Source organism: Canis lupus, chromosome 22, assembly GCF_011100685.1.
Source record: "Canis lupus familiaris isolate Mischka breed German Shepherd chromosome 22, alternate assembly UU_Cfam_GSD_1.0, whole genome shotgun sequence".
NCBI lineage: Eukaryota > Metazoa > Chordata > Mammalia > Carnivora > Canidae > Canis > Canis lupus.
The window spans coordinates 45,016,180-45,039,777 of NC_049243.1; the positions used below are offsets into that span (position 1 = coordinate 45,016,180).

Genomic DNA, 23,598 nt, shown 5'->3' on the forward strand with positions numbered 1-23,598 from the left:
TTGGGGATCACCCTTTATGCATTAGCATTTCCACAGCAAAATGGAATAAGCTAATTGATTTTCTTGTTAGATTTTTATATATTTATAATAACACATGGACTATGTAATAATGTTTAAACACAGCAAGCTCCTTGGGAACATTCATTTTTAGTTATCTATAGGATTTACAATAATGTGAGATATACCCCTTAGAGCTCAGTAAAATTGTACTTAATATTTTAATTTCAGCTTTGACCGAAAACTTAATCAGTGGTTTTATATCATTCTTTTTAAATATAGGAATTAATGGTGGATGACATTCCTGGAATTTGCACTGTGAATTGAAATAACATGACTCTAATAGGAGTTTTCATAAGAAAATGGTATTATGGGGCACATGCTCCTAACAAGAGCTCTGTGGCTACCATAGAAAGGAATGAAAGCATCATGTCCTAACCACCCACATGTGGTACTAAAGTTTTCCAAGTGTTTATAAAATCACCAATTTAGTAATCAATCACATAAAATTATGTTTGTTGATAAATTATCATGATGTTCAATGAAGCACTGTTTTATTTCTTCAGAAAACCTTCCTTTTTTACTAACACTTGCCAAAAAAGACAGCCACATCAGAGCCATGGAATTAGGAGGGCTTCTTTGGGGCAAAAAAATTTTAGAATGTTGGATAAGATGTCTGGGAAAAACTCATTTTTTCTTACATTTCATCATTCTTATTAAGTAATCACTATAAAGTAATGTTGCTTATTTCCTTCTTTTAAAATTTTATTTGGAAAAAAAAAAACAAAAAAAAAAAAAAATTTTATTTGGGTATAGTTGCCACAAAATGTTACATTAGTTTAAGGTATACAACATGGCAATTCGACTTCTCTATATGTTATGCTACACACAGCACAAGTGTAGCTATCATCTTTCACCATACAATGCTATTAGAATATCATTGACTGTATTCCTTATGCTGTGCCTTTTATTTCCATGACTTATTCATTTAATTACTGGAAGCCTGTATCTCCCACTCCCCTTCACCCATTTGCCCACTTCCCACCTCCTCCTCTCTGGCAACATCAGTTTGTTCTCTGTATTTATAGGTCTGGCTCTGCTTTTTGTTTGTTTACTCATCTTCTTTGCTTTTTTAGATTCCACACATGAGTGAAATCACATGCTATTTGTCTTTCTCTGATTTATTTCACTTAGTATAATACCCTCTGGGTTCATCCATGTTGTCTCAAATGGCACAAACTTATCTCTTTTATGGCTGCATAATATTGCTTATTTCTATATCAAATATGCCATAACTTACACATGCCATCCTTCACAGTAAACCTCCTTTGAGACTGAAGAATTATTCTGGTGGCCCTGGATTATTTGGGGGAGCAACCTTTTAAACTCCATTAACACAAGAAAATTAGAAATGTTATTTTTATATCCTTCTACAAATCCTCCTGTAATTCATTTTATGGAATTTTGCTTTTGTTGGTATATTTTCCTCTCCCACACCCATTTCCACAACACTTGGGGATATCAGAAGTACTGAGAGGTACAATGTGCCCTGTAATTCTGTGTAGACTCTTCTCAAGTTGTCCTTATAAGATGTTTATGTAAGATAAAAACAACAAAAACATTTTATCAGTGAATAGTGCAAGATCACTGAATTCCCTATGCTCATGATACTCCATTTTATCCTTCTCCTGTTGTCCTGGGGGCTTCTGATGGTTAACCTTACACTGGCCTTTCTTAGTTGAAATGGGGTTCTTTGCTGGCTCTGTATTTCTTGGCCAGTCATTTGAATGCTAGGTATTCCTTGCCTTCTCTCTCCCTCAGCTATGGATCTTGCTCCCTGGTAAGTTTGAACTCTACCATTCATTTTCATTATAGCACCTTGAGCAGTTTCAGCACATGGTGAAGCTTGTTAAATATTTATTGAGTGAAATTAAGAATGAATTCATTCATAGTTTTCTGTTCCATTAATATTGAAATAAGAGGGGAGAGAAAAAAACCTTTTCTTGGTACACTACAATTGTTTTTCAGTCTCAAAAACCACTATCTTAGCTTTTTTCCCTCCTCCTCCTCCTTCTTCTTTTTTTTCTTATTCTTATTATTACTATTATTATTTTGAAGTGTAGAGTCATCACAGGCTTCTCTTGGAGGATCTCTTCCTAGCCGGTTTCCCCCCATGCCCACAGAAATTTCCAAATTTAATACTATCTTCTTTCCTGATAACAGTCCATAGCTCAGTTGTTGGCCAACTGATTAGAATATGACTAAAGTAGTGTCAAGAATTGCCTCTAAACTTTTCTTCCTCCATAGGCCTTTTTCTGAAAAAGTCGATAATAGAACTTGGCAATATGAAGTAAAGAATGGGAATTTTGCATGGAAATATGCTGGTATTTTGAGCCATGGGAATTCTCATGTAGATTTCACCAGGAATTAGAATAACTAATGTGAATCTCTCTGTGTACGCACAACTATATTATCCATAAACTGGATAACAGCAGTGGTACTGGCAGGAAGGCATATCACTATTCATGGAGAACTGTTGATTGATAGATACATAGATAAGATTAACACAAATTTCATATCCATGTGTTGTGCATCAAAAATTACCAAAACACAATATGGTGTTTGTCTATTTTCCTGTATCCATCAGACATATTTTAATATTACTCACCTCCCACCATATGCCAGCTCCTTATACTATGCGTTTAAAGTTTTATGTGTTCATTAGAAAATGAGTGATTTGGTTTAACGTTTTTGCAAATGCCACATCCCCTTACTTTAAGGGCAGACTGTGTGTACTCCAAAGCAGAAACATGACAAATATGTTAGTTGCACTGCACAGAGGCTAGAATTCATAGCTTTTACCAAAGTGGATTCTCACATCAATGACTCATATTTAAAGTCACCACCAAAACGTTTCTTCTAAATGAAGTAATATTTTAACTATAACTTCTAACTGAGGAAGACAACTATTCCTTGATGAGACACTTTAGGGTCTTATTTTACATTCTGCATTTGCATTTGAAAATTTACATTTGGGTAAAGTTTAGAATATCAAGCAGACTGCACAAATACAGGCAACCTTACCAAGCCCTCATGATGATAGAGCAAGGTAAAATTAAAATGATGTTGTGTTATATTGGCTAAACACATCAGAAAGCCCTCTGAAATATATATTTAACTAGTAGGAAGAGCTATTTTATTCTAATGGATGAAAAATATCCATCCTGTTTGTGTGTGATTTATTTAAATGCTATTTGGAACTATTCCAAAGTGAATAATAACATTCATTTACTAACTTCTGTGGCAGTAGTATTTATGTTCTGAATAATAAAATTAAACATAGGAACTGGATCTAGGTAACATCAAATTTGTGACATAATCTGACAAGCCCAAATGAGGCTGCCCAGAACTGACATAGACCTTAAGTCACCTTATTTCCCATGTCCTGATTTTGTTGTTAAGTGCACACAGCATCAATGTTATTTAGGCTTGGCTTTGAAAATTCTTCAGCTCCTGCTATTAGGTATGCAAATTAGGTTTATTCTTTTTCTCCCAGACCCAACAAGTTCAATCATTTTATGGCTTGCAAACGTTTCATAAGCTTCATGCTTTTCTAGGAGGGTTTCTAGCTAATAAGTAAATTACATTTTTTAAAATTGGCTGAATTTTTATCATGATGGTGCTACAAATATTCGTCATCCATATAGGGAATATTTTTCCTTCAGGCTCTGATTTGCAATTCATGACTGTTTCCTGTCTTATCCTTGTTCTCTCTCAATGGTACAAGATGAGAAGATAGTTTTAGAGCATACACATTTTAATCAACATTCAAACTGAATTGGATGGCCTAAAGGTTTTCTCTTTGTATGCGTGGTAATTCATCTCCACCGAACCAACATTAAGCAATAGTTGAAATAATAGGTGACTTCTAGAAAAAAAAGTGTGAAAATATGATTAAGGTCATGCACATCAAACTAATTTTGGTATAATGTAATTCGATGTTAACAGTATTTAAACAATTTTTATATAACCATATTCCTAAATAAAGCCCTGGTTAGGTGATAAAGAATTGTGTCTCTAGCTCAGTAATTCCTCTGTACAACTTACAAATATGGTAGTAGGCACTTATTTGTTAAAGGCGCTTCTATCTCTCTTTCAAACAGCTTTACTGAGATAAAACTTATATATTATACAATTCACTGGTAAATACAAATGATATTTAAAGTGGAAATGTCAATGGTATTTAGTATACTTATAGTATTTGGCAACCATTAGTGTTTCTACAGAAATCATAGAACATTTTCATCACACAAAAAGAACACTTATACCCATTAGCAGTCACTCTCCACCCCCCACTCAACCTATATTTCTTCCCCACCCTTACCCTAGGCCCCTGACAACCACTAAACTACTTTCTATCTCTGTGGATATGCCTATTCTGGATGTTTTGTATATAAGTGGAATTACACAATACATGGTCTTCTGTGACTGGCTTAATGTAGTTTCAAAGTTCAATGATGCAGCATCTCAGAATTTCATTCCTTTTAATTGCTGAATAATATTTCACATAAGGGATATACACTACATTTTGTTTATCAATTAATGGAAATTTGGATTGTTAGACTTGGTCTATGATGCTTCTGTAAAAATTGATGTATAGATTTTTATATGGTGTGTATTTTCATTTCTCTTGAGTACATAATTAGGAATAGAATTGCTGAATCATATGGTAGTTTTATGTTTCTACAGTGGCTGCCATTGTACATTCCCATCAGCTATGTATATGGGTTCCAATTTTTCCACATCCACATCAATGCTCTTTATTACCTCTTTTATTGTAACCATCCTAAGGGTGTGAGTGATAACCTCAATTTGATTTTCATTCTCTAATGACTAACAATGTTGAGCATCTCTTCATGAGCTGCTTGGCCATTTTATATCTTCTTTGGAGAAATGTCTATTTAACTCCTTTACCTATTTTACAATTAGGTTGGTTTTTTTGTTGCTGAATTTTAGGAGTTGTTTTTTTTTTTTTTTTTTTTTTTTTTTTTAGGGAATTTTAGGAGTTCTATATATATTCTAAATATAAGACCCTTATCAGGTGTATCATTTGCAAGTAATCATGCAAATTGTTAAAAGGTTAAAATTATTAAAAGGCTAATAAAACAACCTAACAAATTCTTCCATTTGTTCATAATATCCTTTGATGCACAAATACTATTAATTTTAATGAAGCCCATTTTATTTCTTTTTCTTTTGGAGTCATATCCAAGATTCCATTGCCAAATCCGTGGTCATTAAGATTTGCCCTATATAGTTTTTTTAATGAGAGTTTTATAGATTTTGCTCATATTTTGGTTATTTATCCATTTTGAGAAATTTTGGCATAGTCTGAGGTCAGGTCCAATTTCATTATTTTTCATGAGGATATACAGTTGTTCCAATATGATTTGTTAAAGACACTATTCTTACCCCACTAAATGATTGTCACACTCTTATAAAAATCAATTGGCCCTAAATGTGTATGTTTATTTCTGGTCTTTCAACTCTATTTTACTCATTTAAATGTCTGTCCTCATGCGAGTACCACAGTGTTGATGATGATGATGGTGATGATGATGGTAGTGATGGTGGTAATGGTGGTGGTGATGAAGATGATGATAATTGTGAGAAAACACATTAGATCTACCTTCTTAACAAATCGTTAAATGTTCAGTACACATAAATCTATTCATATTTCCAAATTGTTTATAATTTAATCTTAATAGGTTATGTTTCTAGTAATTTATTTCATTAAGGTTATCTAATTTGTTGGGGTGTGTATTCATTTCCTTGGCCACCATAACTTACTACCACTAATTTAAAACAGCAGAAATTTATTCCCTCACAGTTCAGTAGGCCAGAAGTCTGAGATCAAGGTGGTGGCAGGATTGATTCTTTCTAGAGGCTCAGAAGGAGAGATGATCCCACACCTCTATCCCAAATTCTGGGAGAAAGAAGATCTCAACTCAGTAACTTAACTTTATACATAAAGAACTAGAAAAAGAAGAGCAAACTAAAACCAAAGTGTTTTTCTGCACTCCACTTTAATCCTCATTATTTCCTTTCTTTTGCTAACTTTTGTTTTAGTTTGCTCCTCTTTTTTAATTCCCTGATGTATACCTTTAGGTGATTGATTTGAGATATTCTCCTTTAATGTAGACGTTTATGGCTATAAGTTTTTGTATGTTGTGTTTTCATTTTAATTCATATTAATACTTTCTAATTTCCCTAGTGATTTCTCCTTTAGCCTGTTGATTATATAAAAGTATATGGTTTAGTTTCCATATATTTGTGAATTTTCTAGTTTTCCTTCTGATACCAATTTCTAGTTTCATTCTATTATAGTCAGAGAAGAGACTTCATATGATTGTGATCTTTATAAGTAAGGCTTCAGGTGTAGCAGTACCTTTATCACTGAAATTTAGCAGTCTCTTTCTTTATTAAGCACTCTCCTGGTTGCTGTAACTTTTTTTTTAATTTAAATTTCAAAATTCTGAGAAAGCTGATTCTGTTATTTTTTGCTAGTTTAATGCTTGCTTCGGTGGAAGGACTAATTTTTATCACTCCCTACTCCACCATTTCTGTAATTTCATCCATCTCCTGTGATTCTCTTATAGATATCTCTTACATTGCTTTCTTCAGAAGTTTTCCCTGGCAACTCCTGCTTCTCAGTTCTAAACAAAATGCCCTTTCATGGGTTCCCTTTCCACTGCATTTTCCCAAGACACATAATTGTTTTTTTTTTCCTGAAGTGACTGGAAATGAATGTATTCTGAGCATCCTGACACTGGTATGAGATCTCTTTATTCATCCCCCTAAATGTTGGACAAGTGAAAATTGCATGACTGAACAGAGAAGAGACAAATTTAGGTTCTCATGAACTTTCTACAAAGCATCTTTAGAAGTTATAGATTGTTTTAAAAAAATAAAATTTTCAACATGAAACTACTTTGAATGTAATGTAATCATTGTCAAGGACCTCAGAAGACACTTCAATTTCATGATATGTTAAGATGATGAGTAGAAATATCTCATCATTTCTTATAATCGTTGGTTAGAAAATGGAAAATGGCATGGACTCTTGCTAAAAAAACACATTTTTAATTTATTCTGGTTAAATAACTTATTTACATTAGCTTGTTTGTCTTTTGAGAGCAGAAGACAAATAGGTTTATTTGATTATTTTGGCTATATGATTTCCATAGAAATAAGCACTCATTAGGTATATCTTCATTGTGCAAAAATATAGATATATGACTTTCACATGTTTTCTTCTTTTCTAAAAATATTTTAAGTGACAAGGGCTATTTTAATTGGCTACTACTAGAAATTGAAAACATGAGCATCAATGCATGAATGTTGGTCCAGATATTAAAAAAATCTTATATTAAAGACCTGAAATGAATTTACTATTATATGGGTAAGGGTGTGCTATGCCTCAAATCACATTTAGAAACTGTAAGACTGGGATCCCTGGGTGGCGCAGCGGTTTGGTGCCTGCCTTTGGCCCAGGGCGCGATCCCGGAGACCCGGGATCGAATCCCACATCGGGCTCCCGGTGCGTGGAGCCTGCTTCTCTCTCTGCCTGTGTCTCTGCCCCTCTCTCTCTCACTGTGTGACTATCATAAATAAATAAATAAAATTAAAAAAAAAAAAAAAAGAAACTGTAAGACTTACTTGCTATAACATCCTGATACACATGAGGAGCCAAGTAGATAGATAAGTCAGAAGTCCTCTCTCCCAATACAATTTTATTAAGGATTCTTTTTGTGTTTCTTCCCATGTTTCAATCTATGTTGCTTTAGCCTTTTAAAAATAAAACACAATAGAAAAGCACAAGATTGCAAATTAAGAGCTCAATTTTTTGTTATTTATTTTTCTGTTATTTTACAAGAAAACTTAGTTATAAATTATATAATTACTAAAACCAGTCAATTATAATACCATTGATAATATTATTATTAATGTTATTATATACGAACAGTTTCAAATGAAATTAACAGAAGGACTAAACCCAAGATGCAAGGAATTGATATTGAAATCTTTGGTTGACTTACGAACTTGTGTCTCTCTTTTCCATAATAGGATAATGGTGTAGGAACTATTAGATTCTTTCTCCCTTAATGTGCATTCTTGGCAAAGGCACACTAGTGGTGAAGGACAACATGTAAAAGTTGGGTGAGAGCACAAAGAAATATGGAAAAGAGTGTTGTCTTCATTAACTTACTTTTTTTTTTTTCACTTAAATCAGTTTGATTCATACCAAGTGCATACCACTTTTCTAAAGTTACTCTTTTACCTGTTTATTTCCCAGTCTACTTTGAATATCTAAGAAGCTACAGCTATATTTTTCAAGCACATTAAACTATCCATATTAACTAGAAAAAAACCCCACCTTTTGTTTTTCAAAATAGACTGTATTCTTTTATTTTTACTAAATGAATACATTTTCTTCAGTGGAAATTTTTGGTCTAATAGTTTATAGTATTTACAAATTTGCCACACTATATGTTTTGAGATATCAGTCCATTGTAAACTTTAAATATGAATTTTTAGAACTCTTTTATTTTAGTTTTGCTTAACATACATATCTTGTTACATATCTACTAATCTACACAGTTTAGATTAGTAGATATGTCTCTACTTGTTACATATCTACTAATTCAGAATCATTGTTTTTAATGTTGCATATTTTCTGAAGACCAGCTGGTGAGTGATTTTGGGTCAGATGCTTATAAGAAGCTACTGAGTTTAGGGTACAGTCGGATATTTTTCAGAAGAACCTCACCATAAATGTAAAAGTAGATAATACATCTATTGGAAATAAGAAACAATGATAATGCAAAACCCTGGCAAGGATGTGGGAGAAACTGGATATCTCATGCATTGCTGATAGAAATGCAAAATACTAAAATACTAAAACCACCCTGAAAAACAGTTTGGCCATTTCTTACAAAACTAAACATGTACTAACCATTTGACCCATCAATTGCACTTTTGAGCATTTGTCCTAGAGAAAGGGAAACTTATGTTTCTGCAAACAACCTGTACATGAATGCTCATAGAAACTTTATTTCTAATAGTCAACTTCTGGAACAATCCAGATATCCTTCAATGAATGCACAGTTGAACAAATCTTGTTATATTCAAACAAAGGAATACTACTCAGCAATAAAAAGGAATGAAGTATTAATACATGGAACAACTTGGATAGATCTCAAAGGCATTATGCTCGGTTAAAAAAAAGTGAAGCTCAAAAGGTGACAACTATGTGATTCCCTTTATAGAATATTTTTGAAATGATAAAATTATAGAGATGGAAAATAGATCATTGCCTGGTGCCAGGAAACAGGGGCAGGATGGAGGTAGCACAAAAGGAGTTCTTTTGTGGTGAGGAAAGGCTTTTTATGTTGATTGTGATATCATTACACAAGTCTGTATATGGAATAAAATTGCACAGATGTGTGTGCACATATGCACACATATACACACACAAATGCAGGTTGAAAAAATCATAAAAACTAAATAGGTGCTATAGACTAGTTCATGGCAACATACCAACATCAGTTTCCTTGTTTTGAGATTGTACCACAGCTATTGTTTTTAAAGATTCATTTATTTATCTTAGAGACAGAGAGAGAGAGAGCATGAGCAGGGGGAGGAGTAAAGAGAGAATCTCAGGCAGAATCTGCATGACTGTGGAGCCGGATGCCATTCTCCATCCCACCACCCGGAGATCACAGACCTAAGCTAAAATCAGGAGTCAGATGCTTAACTGAGCCACCAGGCACCCTGTATTAGAGCTGTTTGAAATGTCACCATCTAGTGACATTGGTGAGTGAAAGGTACCCAGGACTCTACAATTTTTGTATCATGTTAGGAGTCTATATTGATTTCAAAATAAAAAAAAAATTAAGAAAATCACTATAGGACAATTATCAAACACTATTAAATATTTAAAAATAGAAATATTCCTCGCACAACTGGCCTTTAAAGCAACTTCTTTTCAGAGGCTTACTTCTAAACATCTTCAGTTTGAAGTAATGATTTTTTTATTTTAATTCACACATGCAGTTGTGTCAATTCCACAAATACGGGTCTGTGAACATGAAAGCTTAAACTTTCATCTGCCACACTCCATTTTCTTCTTCAAATGCCCTTTATTTGACCAGGAGGGATGTCATTTCCCAAGATACTGAGAGAACCACTTTTAACTTGAACAACATTGTTCTTTGGGGTTATTAAGGCTGTTCAATTTTCTCTGTTGGTTGCTACCCTGAGTTGGAGACTCTTCTAAAATGTCAGACTGAGAAAACTATACTGGTTCCAACACAATTAAAAAAAAAAAAAAAAAGCTTTGGAATTAACGCAATCAATAATTACCTTTGAAAACAAACTTGAAAAGTAACAATTGAATGCTAAGATTACAAACCTCTTTCTTTCTTTCTTTCTTTCTTTCTTTCTTTCTTTCTTTCTTTCTTTCTTTCTTTCTTTCTTTCTTTCTTTCTTTGAATATCCATGTTGCCAAGAAATTGAGAAGCACAATAGAGAGTTCAATTCAAAAGCACTTATTGAGTGCCTGAATCCTAATCACAAAGCCTTATAAGGATGTGCATGTTTTGCAGAGCAGCGCAGGTTATAATGACAACAGAGGCCACGCTGCCTAAGAGATCCCTAGTATTGACACATGCTCCAGATTTACACTGGCATACTGAATGAGAAGAAGCAAAGCACTGTAGAATACCAATAAGGAGAAAAACAAAAATCTAACAGTGTCAAAGGAAGAATTTGCTTAGCCAGGTTGGCTGAAAGAAGAGTTGGTCTCTGGAGAATGCATCAGAGTCAGGATTAGAAGTCACAAGGCTAAAAAAAAAAAAAAAGAAAGAAAAAGAAGTCACAAGGCTCTGGATAACAAAATCCTCTGGACACAAGTTTGTAGGCCTGCTACCATGTCAAATAAGTAAAATGCTTAAGAATTTGGAATTCCACACAAATTTTGTATGGAGAATTTTATTTTCTCTATTTTCTGCGAATGACTTGGAATACAAGTGGATAAAAGAAAATTTTAAGATAATATTGCTCACTTATGGATAAAATTTGGCAAATCCACAAAATAGCCTATCTGGAGGAGATGATGCTGTGACACAAATGTGTGCTTAAGGTAAAAGTCACTAGATTCTTTAATTTTGTTCTCATGTTTTTTGTATTGTTTTGTTGTTGAAAAATAAGGTTTTTTATTTAAATTCAATTTGCCAACATATGGTACATCATTAGTTTTAGCTATAGTTTTCAATGATTCATCAGTTGCATATAATACCTAGTGCTCATCACGTCATGTGCCCTCCTTAATGACCATCACCCAGTTACCCAATCCAGTCAAGAAATGAGCAGAAGACATGAACAGACATTCCTCCAAAGAAGATATACAGATGGCTAATGTACACATGAAAAAAATCCTCCAAATCACTTGTCATCAGGGAAATAAGTTTTAAAATTAAAGGATACTAAACCATTCTCTAAATATCTTTATAAAATAAGACCAATTATATTTTACTTCACTTTTTGATTTACAGTACTTCATATGCTTTCTATTGTTGATCATGTTAATCCTATTTCGTTAAAGCCAAAATTAAACTATAAGGAAAAGTAAAAAATCAAAAGGTTACTACTTTGAATGCATAAAAACTAAGGTGATAAATGGATAGATAGAGGGATGGGTGGATATGTGAAAAAACAAGTATAGGAAAATGTTAATGGAATTAGATATTCCATTTAATATCTAAGAGTAAGGATATAGGTGTACATTAAAACAGTTTTTCAACTTTTCTGTATGTTTGAAAACTTCTATAAAATTTTGGGAAAAAATGCAAAAAAATTATCAAAAGAACAACCAGGATTTTCAGTGCCTAAATAAATAAATAGCTTCATTTTCTGAAACAATGTATTAAGTGCTTTATCAGCACATATCATAAAAGTAAGACAATGTTACAAAAACAAAGCCTTGCATTAAAACCCTCAAATGTGTAGAAAGACAAATATCATATGATTTCACTCATATGTGGAATTTAAAGAACAAAACAAATGAATAAACAAACAAAAAGCAGAGTCAGACCTATAAATACAGAGAACAAACTGATGGTTGCCAGAAGGATGGGAGGGATGGGCAAAGGGAAGTGAAGGGAGGTGGGAGATAGCAGGTTCCAGTTATCGAATGAATAAGCCACAGGCATGAAAGGTATGGCATAGGGAATATAGTCAGTGGTATTGTGATAATGCTGTATGGTGACAGGTGGTAGCTACGCTAATGGTGAGTTACGCATAAGGTGTAGAGAAGCTGAGTCTCTATGTTTTATACCCGAAACTAATGTAAATTGTGTGAACTAATGTAAATTGTGTGTCAACTATACTCAAATTAAACTAACAACAAAATTCAAATATGGTTTCTAGGGACACCTAGGTGGCTGAGTGATTGAGCATCTGCCTTCAGCTCAGGGTGTGACCCCGGGGTCCTGCCATCGAGTCCCACATCAGGCTCCCCGCAGGGAACCTGCTTCTCCCATTGCCTATGTCTCTGCCTTTCTCTCTGAGTCTCTCATGAATAAATACATAAAGTCTTAAAAAATATGAAAACCAAAAAACAAATGCAGTTTCTGTGTAAAGAATAAAATAAATGACAGATTAGCTCTAGTAGTAGAAAGTACCTACTTTTATGTTGAATGACGTATGCTTTGTCAGGATCTACATGTTCTTGACATGTAAATGCCACCCGTGGGCCCAGGTCTCTCTGATAAGATTGTAACTCTCCAACAGATCCAAATTCTACAAGTTAGGCTTCCTCTCAGATCTGGAACACGAGAAGAGCAACATAAGTTTACTTGAGTAAAACACCAAAATGATGTGGAACCAATCAGATAAATATAGTAATTTTGTGTCTAGTCATAGAAAGAGCTTTCTGTATTTTTCTCTGCTATTGGTTTACGCTGCTTTAGATAATCTTTCCTCTAAGTCAAATTAGAATTCTCAATGAGTCCGAAAAAGATTTTATTGGCTTAGAATTGATTAAGTCAAAGGCACCTCAGCTTTTCTTATTCAAGGCAAATGCCACTTCAGTGTTGGTTGATTAGTAGCTCCTCTGAAGTACTGCAAGGATTTCTCCTTCCATTCAACCCTGGATCCATTTTGAACAAAGTTCCCAGAACTGCAAAGCTTCAAATGCCTGAAGACATTGCCTTGGCAGTTCCATTGCTTCTAAGCAGGCCTGGATCTTAGAAATGCCAGACAAGTTGATATTGATCCTTTTTAAAAAGTTACCTACAAAGGAAGTAGATCTGCCAGCCTCCTTTAGAAACGGGGTCAAATAACCAGTTGGAAAATTTTCGAAAGGTGTCACATTAAACTTTAATCATATCTACATTTTTATGGAGCTTTTAACTTTGCAAATTGCTTTCACATGCATTATCTCATTTCACGTTCTAGTGCAATGAAACAGTGTCCAGGTTTTAGGGCTGAATTATAATGACACAGATATCAAAATGTTGACGGGGACATTTCACAAAAATTGATTATTACAATGTCGACCAAGTATTTGACAGGAACTGCCTGGCTTCGAGATAGAATATTATAAAAGGTTAAGATTTGGAGCACCTAGGTGGCTCAGTAGTTGAGTGTCTGCCTTTGGCTCAGGTCACAATCCTGGGGTCCTGGGATCCAGTCCCCCTTCAGCCTCCTGACAGGGAGCCTGCTTCTCCCTTTGCCCATGTCTCTGCTTCTCTCTGTGTCTCTCATAAATACATAAATAAAATCTTTCATTTAAAAAAAGGGTTAAAAAAATAAAATAAAATAAGGGTTAAAATTCTAATAGCATGTTGGATCCTCTGCTGGTGTTTCTTGGAGCTATTTCTCCTTTTTCTCTCTCTTTCAAGGAGAAAATGAGTTACATCTTTTCTTTTTCTCCCTCCCGCCCTTCTTATTTCTGATTTTCTTTGTCCTTTCCATCAATCGGCAGGTCAGCCCGACCCCGGGATGCATCCGAGCTCTCATGAAGATGCTGTACTGCCCGTACTGCCGAGGACTTCCCTCGGTGAGACCTTGCAACAACTACTGCCTCAACGTCATGAAGGGCTGCCTGGCCAACCAAGCTGATCTGGACACCGAATGGAATCTGTTCATAGGTAAGGGGCGTTTCCACGCAGCGAGACGTGGGCTACTGTGATGTAGGTATCAATGTAGGTATCAAACGGAGCTGCGGGCCTGATGGACAAGCTCCGAGGTGGTGATCGCTTTCAGAGACAAAGGGGATTAAGTACGAAACCAGAAAGCAGCTTTGAGCAAATTATAGACATTATTTTGCATTTTTTCCTCCTTTTCTAAATCCAAGAAAGAAATCAATAAAATCCTGGTGTGTCAGGAAGGACGGTCCTCTTAACGATTGTACAGGCCAGCGGTATTGAATTTGCTGATCCTATGACAAAGGGGGAAGTGCTCCTGTTGGGTTTCTGTGAGCTCCTGTGCAAGGGGACAAGTTAAGAGGGAAAAAAAAAATCTCATTAAAAACAAATTCACAGCACCGGCTCTTATTCGTATTTTCTCAATGTAGTCACAGATATTAGTAAACAACTCCTTCCTTAAAAGTCCAGAGTGAAACTAGCTCCATAGTTTTGCTAAAATCTGCAAATTTCCCTCCTCATTCTATGGAGACAGGCATGGAACAGCCTTCCTGTCTTTATAAGGTAGGAGGAGAGAAAGTGGGGAAGACCTGGGGAAGGTCTGGGAGTCACGGCTCTCTCGTGTCTGGAGTTGCAGAAATCGCTCTGGGGAGTTGCACTGCCAAAAGATATTTCCCAAATTGCTATCCAAGGATAAAAGGACAAATTTTACAGGCAGGCTTCTCCCAGGAAAATACACAGGCCTTGAAAGAGTAAATGTGTTTTCTCCCCCTCTGTCAAATGGCCTTCAAATAAAAGTACTTTCAATTGCATTTACTGCAATTGCATGGTGACAGGCAGGGTGGTGCACATCACAGCGGCGTCCGTCAGCTTCACAGGGCCCAGCATCAATTTATGCAAACCTCGAAACCAGGAGGCACGCCGAATGTCTTCTGACATCTAAGATTCGAGTAGGCTAGGAAAAAGATCTAAGATGTGTTGGAACGGAGCGAAACCTGAGCCCCCTGTACAAAGATGTGCTTAGGTGACAAGCCTTCAGCTTTGGCGGTGTCACCCACCGACTAACATGCTATTATGCTTAGGAATGCCAGAGAAAATGGTTTTGAAGGTTTTTTTTTTTAAAAAAGATGTGAGAGTGGGTAGATTCAAATGGAACTCATCTAACAAAACCCCAGAAATCATTTCAGAGAGAACAAATTGAAATGCTGTTCTCTCTCCCTTTAGTGGGAGTATAAAATCTGTTTGCATGATCTTGGGTTACTTTATATGAAAAATGAGGAAGTGTTTAAAAGTTAATCATTAAGGTACCCTTCTGACTCGAACATGGTATGATTCTTTGCTAAGATTTTGGACGGGAGTGTGAATTAAAAAAAATAAGAATAACTTGATCTTCTAGAATATAAATCTAGATTAATTTTGACAAAGACAGTCTATCCAAATAATGCTAATTGAAAAGCACTCTCATCAAGAGTCTAAAAATATTTGCATATTTTAAAACCAGATTAAACCTCATAGCATCCCACTTTGAGTCATACAGATTATTCATATTTTCTGGTTGAAAGTACCCTAATGTATAGCACAGTTTGTCTTCACTCAGCCTGCACCTTATTGATGAACGTGGGCATGTGGATTTTGTTACTTTAGAGCAGGACACGATTAAGAATGAGAAGATAGTCTTTTAACTTATACGAGCAATGGTGACTTCCTTATTAGCTTTTTGTCCTCAGGGCTGGTTGACTATTTTAACATAAAACAGATCTTTATACTTTCAATCAATTGGGTCTCCTGGATGCCAATTAGATGTCAAATTGAATGTCTGGAAAACCATTTGATTTAAAAAATGAAACTTGACCCCACCATGTGTTGGATGTACTTTAATGAAAAAGGAAGCTGGTGTTTAGTACTACATTAATATATCTCATATCCTATCTCATTTTTTTTTTATTAATCTTAGATACCAGTGAGAAAAACCCTTCTTTCTTCCTTCTGGTTCTGCTAGGGCATCAAAAATTGACCACCAAAATAGACTTTTGGAGCAAAATATGTTCTTGCAAGTCCTTGCGCCCAATGTGAATTGTTAGTTCACAAATCTATTACTTAAATCAGTCAAATGTGCACACTCTCTTTTCCACACATATGCATCCAAGATGACCGTGTTACAGGGATCATGAGTGCAACAAGGAAGACCAGTGAGCCAGTAACCCAACTAATGATATGTAAAGCCCTTTCGCTGGTTGGCATCTGTAGCCCATCTCTCTTGGGCTTCTACCATCTTTTCATCAATCCCCTTCCCTCTTGTTGCCATCAATTCCATGTGCCATCTCTGCTAATTTCATGGCTCAGTTTATACATTTTTATGGTGTTTTTTTTTTAATGTACTCATTTGAAATGTTAACAGTGGCATGAAATCAACAGTCAATAAAAACAAGGATCGAACTGGTGGCACGTTCTCATGATCTTTACTATGCCACAAATTAATTGCAAGTGAGTTGCAATTATTTTGCATTCAGTTGTTGTTGGATTTGTCAAAAAGAAAGGTAATTCACAGACAAAATGTAATGTTTGAAGAGTTCAGCTAAAAACCCCAGTGGTTTTCCATTCACTTCTGAAGTTCTTTAGTTTGTTACTTTTCATTTCTTTGAAATCCTAGAAAACAATCAGGAGTCTACTCGAGATACATTTTTCATAGTTTTCCAGTCAGAGCTTAATTCTGTGCCCTGCACAGAGTGGTTATTCAAAAGATTTTTAACGGCTAACTATTGTAGAACAAAGAGCTTTAGATAAAGAGCTTGTTTTGTTTTGTTTTGTTTTTTTGAAAAGTTGCTGACAACTTTGAAGAAGATGCTGCTAGACCCATTTTAGAGAACATGAAAGTCTCTGTTCATCTCTGCCAGAACTGTTGGCTGCTTTCTAGAAGCATATGGGATTCCCCAGGAATGAGCCCAGCCCAGCCTCAACTTGTGGCATCTAAGTGCATGGATGTGCTGGGCCATATCCCTAAGCTAGGCAGGACATGGGGGGACACAAGAGTGGGGTACAGTCTCCTCTCACTACTAGGCACTAATGCAGCAAGAGAAAAATGTAATTTGAGGCATTGACAGGCACTGCTTCACCGCTCACCCCAGGTGTTGCTGTAAATCCATACTCAGCTTTTTCCAACCTAGCCTTTGAATGTTGCCTGAATGCAAAAGTGTTTTCTCAGAAAATGTTTATGTAAATTAAAATTTCCTAAAGGGAAACAGTTTGTGGGCAGAATTCGTTTTCAGTAATATCCTGCGGTTATTTTGAGTGTTTGGCATTGATACCAACACTCCACAGATAAGAGCTGTTCTATTTGACAAGGAGCCATGGTGCAGATTACACCTAGCTCATGAGCACAAAAGTTAAGGCTGAAATTACATTCGTGCAGCTGCAATAAATCTTGAGTCTACTTTAAAATCTAGGATGTGTGGGGCAGGCTCCTTCAAACATCTGGTACCTTCTGAGACTTTATAGACTGTGAGAACCAGAGAGAAAAGGATATAGAGAGGGAAATGCTGATGAGGTCAAAGGCAAGAATGGTTTGTTCTGTAATATATTTTATCACTAAAATATTAGAGGATGTTTACTAAAGCAAGTGTAAGGTAAACATCGCTATGGTTCCATAAAAGTGAGACCTGAAGATGTGTCCTGACATTGTAGCTGAATATTTTAGATAAGACTCTAATAATCCTAACCTATTAATTCAACTCACTGGAGTAAGAATTTTTTTCCCCTAGGGTAAAAAATGTATGTGTCTAGCTTACTAAATTGAGTACATTTTTTACCCTAGGGGAACTTAATATAGTTAAATTAGTTATAATCAACTGTGATAAAGTATTAGGAAAATAGGAGCATAGGATGCTAAGTATCTGCAGAGCAGGGGGACTTAAGCTAGACTAGAATGTTAGGGAAGCCCTGCCTTGGTAGATACATAATAGCAAGTAATACTGTATTGAATTAGCGCTGTCAGACATAATTGATGTTGGATAGCCATAACATGTAGAATTGCTGTGATACTGTAGAGGCCCCAAATATTCACAAGTTCCCTGTAACTATTTCAATGGGCCTACTGTCAGTGATTCATAAATATTTATTTGATTTGTTTTTTTAAATGTTTTATGAACAAGTCTCACCACTACCACTGTCACTGACTAAAGAAGATTTAGAGAATTTGTGTTAATTTTTGCCAAGAAAAGATTCAGTTTCCTGATCTATAGATGTCCTTCAATAGAAAGAAAAGGAAAAGGAGGAAGGAAGGAAGGAAGGAAGGAAGGAAGGAAGGAAGGAAGGAAGGAAGGAAGGAAGGAAGGAAGAAGGAGTAGGGGATAAGCCAAAAAAGAAAAGAAAAGAAAGAAAGCCAGCAAAGCAGCTTGTATTTTTAGTTTAGGCCTTAGGCACTCATTGTCCAGACAAACCAGTAGTATCACACTTTCTGGACTTCCTTCCTCCTTTCAGACTAGCCAGTTATTAAGTCTAAGACAGCCCAAAGACAGAAAATTGGCATGAGACCATCAAACATGAAGTCCCAGGTGGGCACTACACCTGTGCCTGGCCAAAATCCCCCTGCTCTGGGTATTATCCATTCATCTTCTGAGATTAATTAATACAACACATGTTTACCAAGTGTCTGGTGTGGCTTTGTTCTGATTTCAGCATGAAGCTAGAGCAAACGAGGGCCTGCTTGCTGAGAATAGAGCTCCCTGGATGTTTGCTGATGGAATAAATGAAATAACTAGACAGAGAAATGGAAGGGAATGTAGTAAGAGGCTGCTCTATTTTACTTTGTAAGTCTACTCTTTTAATGGAAGTATGACTAATTCAGTAATTTAAAAAACACATATCCCTGTTGTTAATGGACTCGTGAGTGCAGGGATGGCAGAAACAAATCAGATAATGAAGCTGGTTCCTTCATTATGACAGCTGCTATCAAGTTGTAAATTAGAGCCAGCCACAAGGAAACTGTGGTAGGTCAGTCAAATGACTAGGACTGTGTAATAAATGGCCACTTTAGGGCACAAATTATTTTCTTAGGACCTGAAAGAGTTGTTTGTCCTCAAAGTATTTAGTATATTCAGAACTTTGTGTTTGGGGAAAATGTTGCTAGGTAAACATTTAATGTTTCTAATAAATAAACTTGAGTTTTCTTTTTGCAAAATACCCAGGACCATGTGAAGTTGCATTTCAGTAGGTTATAAAATCAACACAAAGAACCATCTCAAACATTTGTTTAAGGTTCTCCTCTCTCAAAGACTTTCTTAAGCATGAAATTATATAATACAAATCTGATAAATTTTTTAGGTACAAAGAATTCCATAGCAAATACGATAGGACTCTAGCTGATAGATCCTGAAATGCCATGTTTTAAAAAACTCTAGACCCAAAACACAGAAAATCATTTCCTCTCAACCCAAGGAAAAAAACTTTAAAAAAAATCATATTTAGCAAGAAGTTTCAAGGTTTTTTGGTCTCTACTTTGTAGAAGACAAGAGCCTATTCACTAATACAGTCTAGAAACACAACTCTTAAACTGAGGAGCAAAAGCCAAGGCAATTATTGTAGAATCTGATCTCACTGTTAGCTACAGAACTTGCTTTTGCCCTTGTGCATTCCTGAAAGTAGCAAAAGAAAATTTTTTAAACAACAACACTTTATTTTCTATCTGTTGAAATCTAACCCCACCCAATTCTCTGCCTTCCTTTTATACTTATTGATTCAGTATTTCTCATTTCTCATGGACATTTATCATATGCTGTGTTCTCTCTTTAACGCTGGCAAAATCCACAAACAGTACCAACTACTCAGTGAGAGAAAAAAAAAAAGGCAAGAAAGAAAACAGTTGGCTGGTACCCAGCAGCCTTTCACAAGCTACATTTGCTATCAATTTCCGACGTTTAGAAAATGGTTTACTTCTGAACTCTGCATATGTGAAAGTATTTTTATGTGGTGCAATCGGGTTAATGCCTTAAGGGTGGTATAATGTCAGAGGCTGCTCAGCAAACAGAGGCAGGCGTTTCCTCACCTCTGAACGCTTGCTAATGTTCATCTGCAGGCAACAGCTCAAGGGGTTCATGGGCCTGCAATTGCTGTTCTGCATCCGGCAGATTTTCCCATGGATCAAAGCGAGCAAAGCACATCAATCTTAAAATGATTTGGTGCAATTGACATATAGTCATTCAAAGATGCACGTGTATTTCCTTTGCCCCCAGTGCCAACTCTTGCATGAACATCTATTCCAGTTCCCACGCACTCAACGCCATACAGTTTATAACTACTGATGACTGAAAATATGATATTCTGAACTAGACTTTCAAGTTGGAATCCATGGTGAGATCTAATATGACACCAACTCATGGCCTGGAACAAGGCATACCTATTTTTCAAGTACAACTTTCTTCAGGATGCAAGATGTTCCACTTATAAGAGGGTACTTCACTGAAATACCTCCTATGCCTTAGTAAGCTCTCCAATTTCTATGAAAACCAGCAACAGAAGGATTTAGTTTACCAAGAGAAAGCAGACCATATCACAAATGATGAGAATTGCCTTTGTATTGGGGATTTTACTTCTAATTTACACTTCAGTTTCAGGGTTTTCTATAGGTAAATGGTTTAATTTGATAATTATATCGAAAGGACCTTGTTTTTAATGACTGACGTCTGATTTTAATAAATTGTGATCGTTTTCAATATTATGTCTCAACTTTAAGCTAAAACACAGAATGCCTGGCTTTTGGGCATGCCGAGAGAAAATATTTGATGATTCTTTAGAATGGAATTATTGAATTCCAAAGGGCCCAGAAACCCAGGCAAAATTTAAGCACTATGAACATTAGTCTGATGACTTTCTTAGCAGTTTCAATTCTAGGAAATAGAGTAACATGAGGTAGAGGACATTGTTGTGTTGTAGAAATCAGGAAAGAAGAAATAGAAATATAACTACCTAAGTGAATTGTTAAAGAAAGCATTAAACTATGTGGCTATTCACAAATAGTAAACTCATAGCGAGTCCCAGGGCTACCATAATCAAAAAAGTCCTTCATGCGTGAACTGATTTAATAGAATAAATGAGAGGGTTACTTCCTGAGGTACTTAGATTACTGCAAAGTCCTGATTAGCAACTGAAATGAAAATCTTTATTTTAACCCAAATAATAAATCCTGTGTGATGTTGCAATGCTCTACTAAATATCTTATTAATAGTAGTGTTAATGAGGGTACTTAAATTCCTTTTCCTGTAAATGTACATTTACTTTTATGTATATGTGTATAATTAAAGATAGGTAGGTAGGTAGATAGATAGATAGATAGATAGATAGATAGATAGATAGATAGATCTTCCAATGCTGAAAGCTTCTTTAATTCATGATTGTATCAGCAGTAGAACTGCTGATCATCTCTTTATGTTTGAGTCATTTTTGAAATTAGTTTTAATTTTCCTCAGGCTTGTTTCTTTAACAATAATAGAGAGTTTTAGAATCTTATTATCTTCATCTTGTTGTCTTCGTGGCTTGTTTATTATGAACAACCCTCCAAGGAACCAGGGGTGCAAGCCAGGTTAGAAGAGATGGCCCCATGAATTATTCTGATGGTTAAAGGCATGTTTTCATTGGTTACTCTAGAGGGAAAATAGATATAAATGTCCTTGGGAGTAATTTAAACTTTGAGAACCTTCGTGATATATGAAAACTTTGAGCTTATAATTCATTTAAAAATATCATGCCTACAGATACTTGGTAAGGTAGCCAGGAGAGAATTTAAATTAAAATAGAGCATGAAATATTCTTTGTCCTTCAAATAGCAGCTTATATACAAATCCCACATAAAAAAAGATATGTCCTCAATTTTTTCTTTGCACGGATTTAAATAATTTGCTACGCTAAGAATGTTCTTTATTGTAACCTCTGAAGAAGTGAAAATTACAAAAAGAAATGAAAACAAGTCATTGAATATATGACATGACACCAAGAAGGAATGTATCTTTATGCATCACATTTTTATTCTTTAAGGTGCAGGATCTTCTAGAAAGATAACAATGATAATTAAATGTCAGAAAAATCAGTCACTATTCACTACTAAAATCTCAATGCTTAGGAAATGAACCAAGATAATGAGAGGCCTAAGAACACTGTTCAATGGCCATGAATAAGTTAGTGGATGAGAGAGACCTCGGGATGTAACAAAGATCGCCAGAGCTGATGTGGTTTTCAGATTGACTCAATCAGAATGTAACCCTGCCCTATCTTGGCCCTACATCTATCTCTCTGATAGTTTCACATGAGCGTGAAGTCTTCTCTTCCAGGGAAGCAGGACCATGGTCCTGTAAGAATTCATTGACCTCAATAGGAAAAATATTCTCAAAATCTACAACCATCCACTGCTGGTGCAGGCTGTTTGGAGTGCTTGGTATTATCACTTATATATATATATGTCTCCATGGTTTTCCTTGATGTTTGATTACTTCCTTATTTTTAATGTTCTTGATTATTATTAGATTAGTTCTTTATTTTTAAAATAGCTTAGTATTCCAAACTCCTCAGTGTTAAGTGTTCCAAACTCTTCTGTATTGAAATAGTCATAGAAATATATTCCGTAGGCCAAAATCTATGTGATATACTGAACAAGATGGGAGAACTGAAATTGTCAGTAGTCCTAAGAATGTTAGGAATAATGGAATAATTCTACAAATAACAATACATGGTGAATTCTGAGGGTACAGATCATGCACAGGAGCTGATTTCTAGAAGGTAATTCCATAAAGTGAAATACATATGTCCCTTCATTAATCAGCCTTGTAGTATTTTGTGTTGAATCACTGTGTTGATTGAATAAAGTATTTGGCTTGTTCTTGGTGACCCACTTTAATACGTGCATAATACTACCTTTATTAGTTGAAAATCTAGGTACATATTTTCTAGGTTGTCCTTGAGAGAATGTTAAAATGTGTCTTGTTACTCAATTGCAATCATAGTATCCAAATTCTAAAAGTATGAGACAGTTGTGAGAAACTTTATTCTTTATATTACTAAGTTCTATCCAGAGAATATTACATCCATAGCAATAATAGCTAACAGTGATTAGACATTTACTTTTTACCAGGCAGTATTGTAATCACTTTACACTTTTAATCCTTAAAACAATCCTATGAAGTAGTTAATATTATGAACCCCATTGGACAGATGGGAAAACTGAGACCAAATAAGTGACATGTTCAAGGTCAAACAACTTGTAAATTGCAATGCCAGGACTTGACTTTAGAGCCCAGATTCTTAACCACTACACAAATTAATTCCTACTAAGGGTTTATGACGTAACCCTTAGTCTCTGGCTGCATACATTGATGGGGTAGGTTGGGAGGAAGAGTATTGCCAGCACTAA

General features: G+C 35.4%; 1 protein-coding gene across 2 annotated transcripts in view; it reads left to right on the forward strand.

Moving 5' to 3' along the window:
• Positions 1–23,598, forward strand: part of GPC6 (glypican 6) — a 1,082,045-nt gene that overhangs the window by 725,973 nt on the left and 332,474 nt on the right. For both annotated transcript variants that reach the window (XM_038569871.1, XM_038569872.1), the window contains exon 4: positions 14,045–14,210. In XM_038569871.1, coding sequence (XP_038425799.1) covers positions 14,045–14,210 — 166 coding nt within the window. The remainder of the gene's footprint in view (positions 1–14,044; positions 14,211–23,598) is intronic.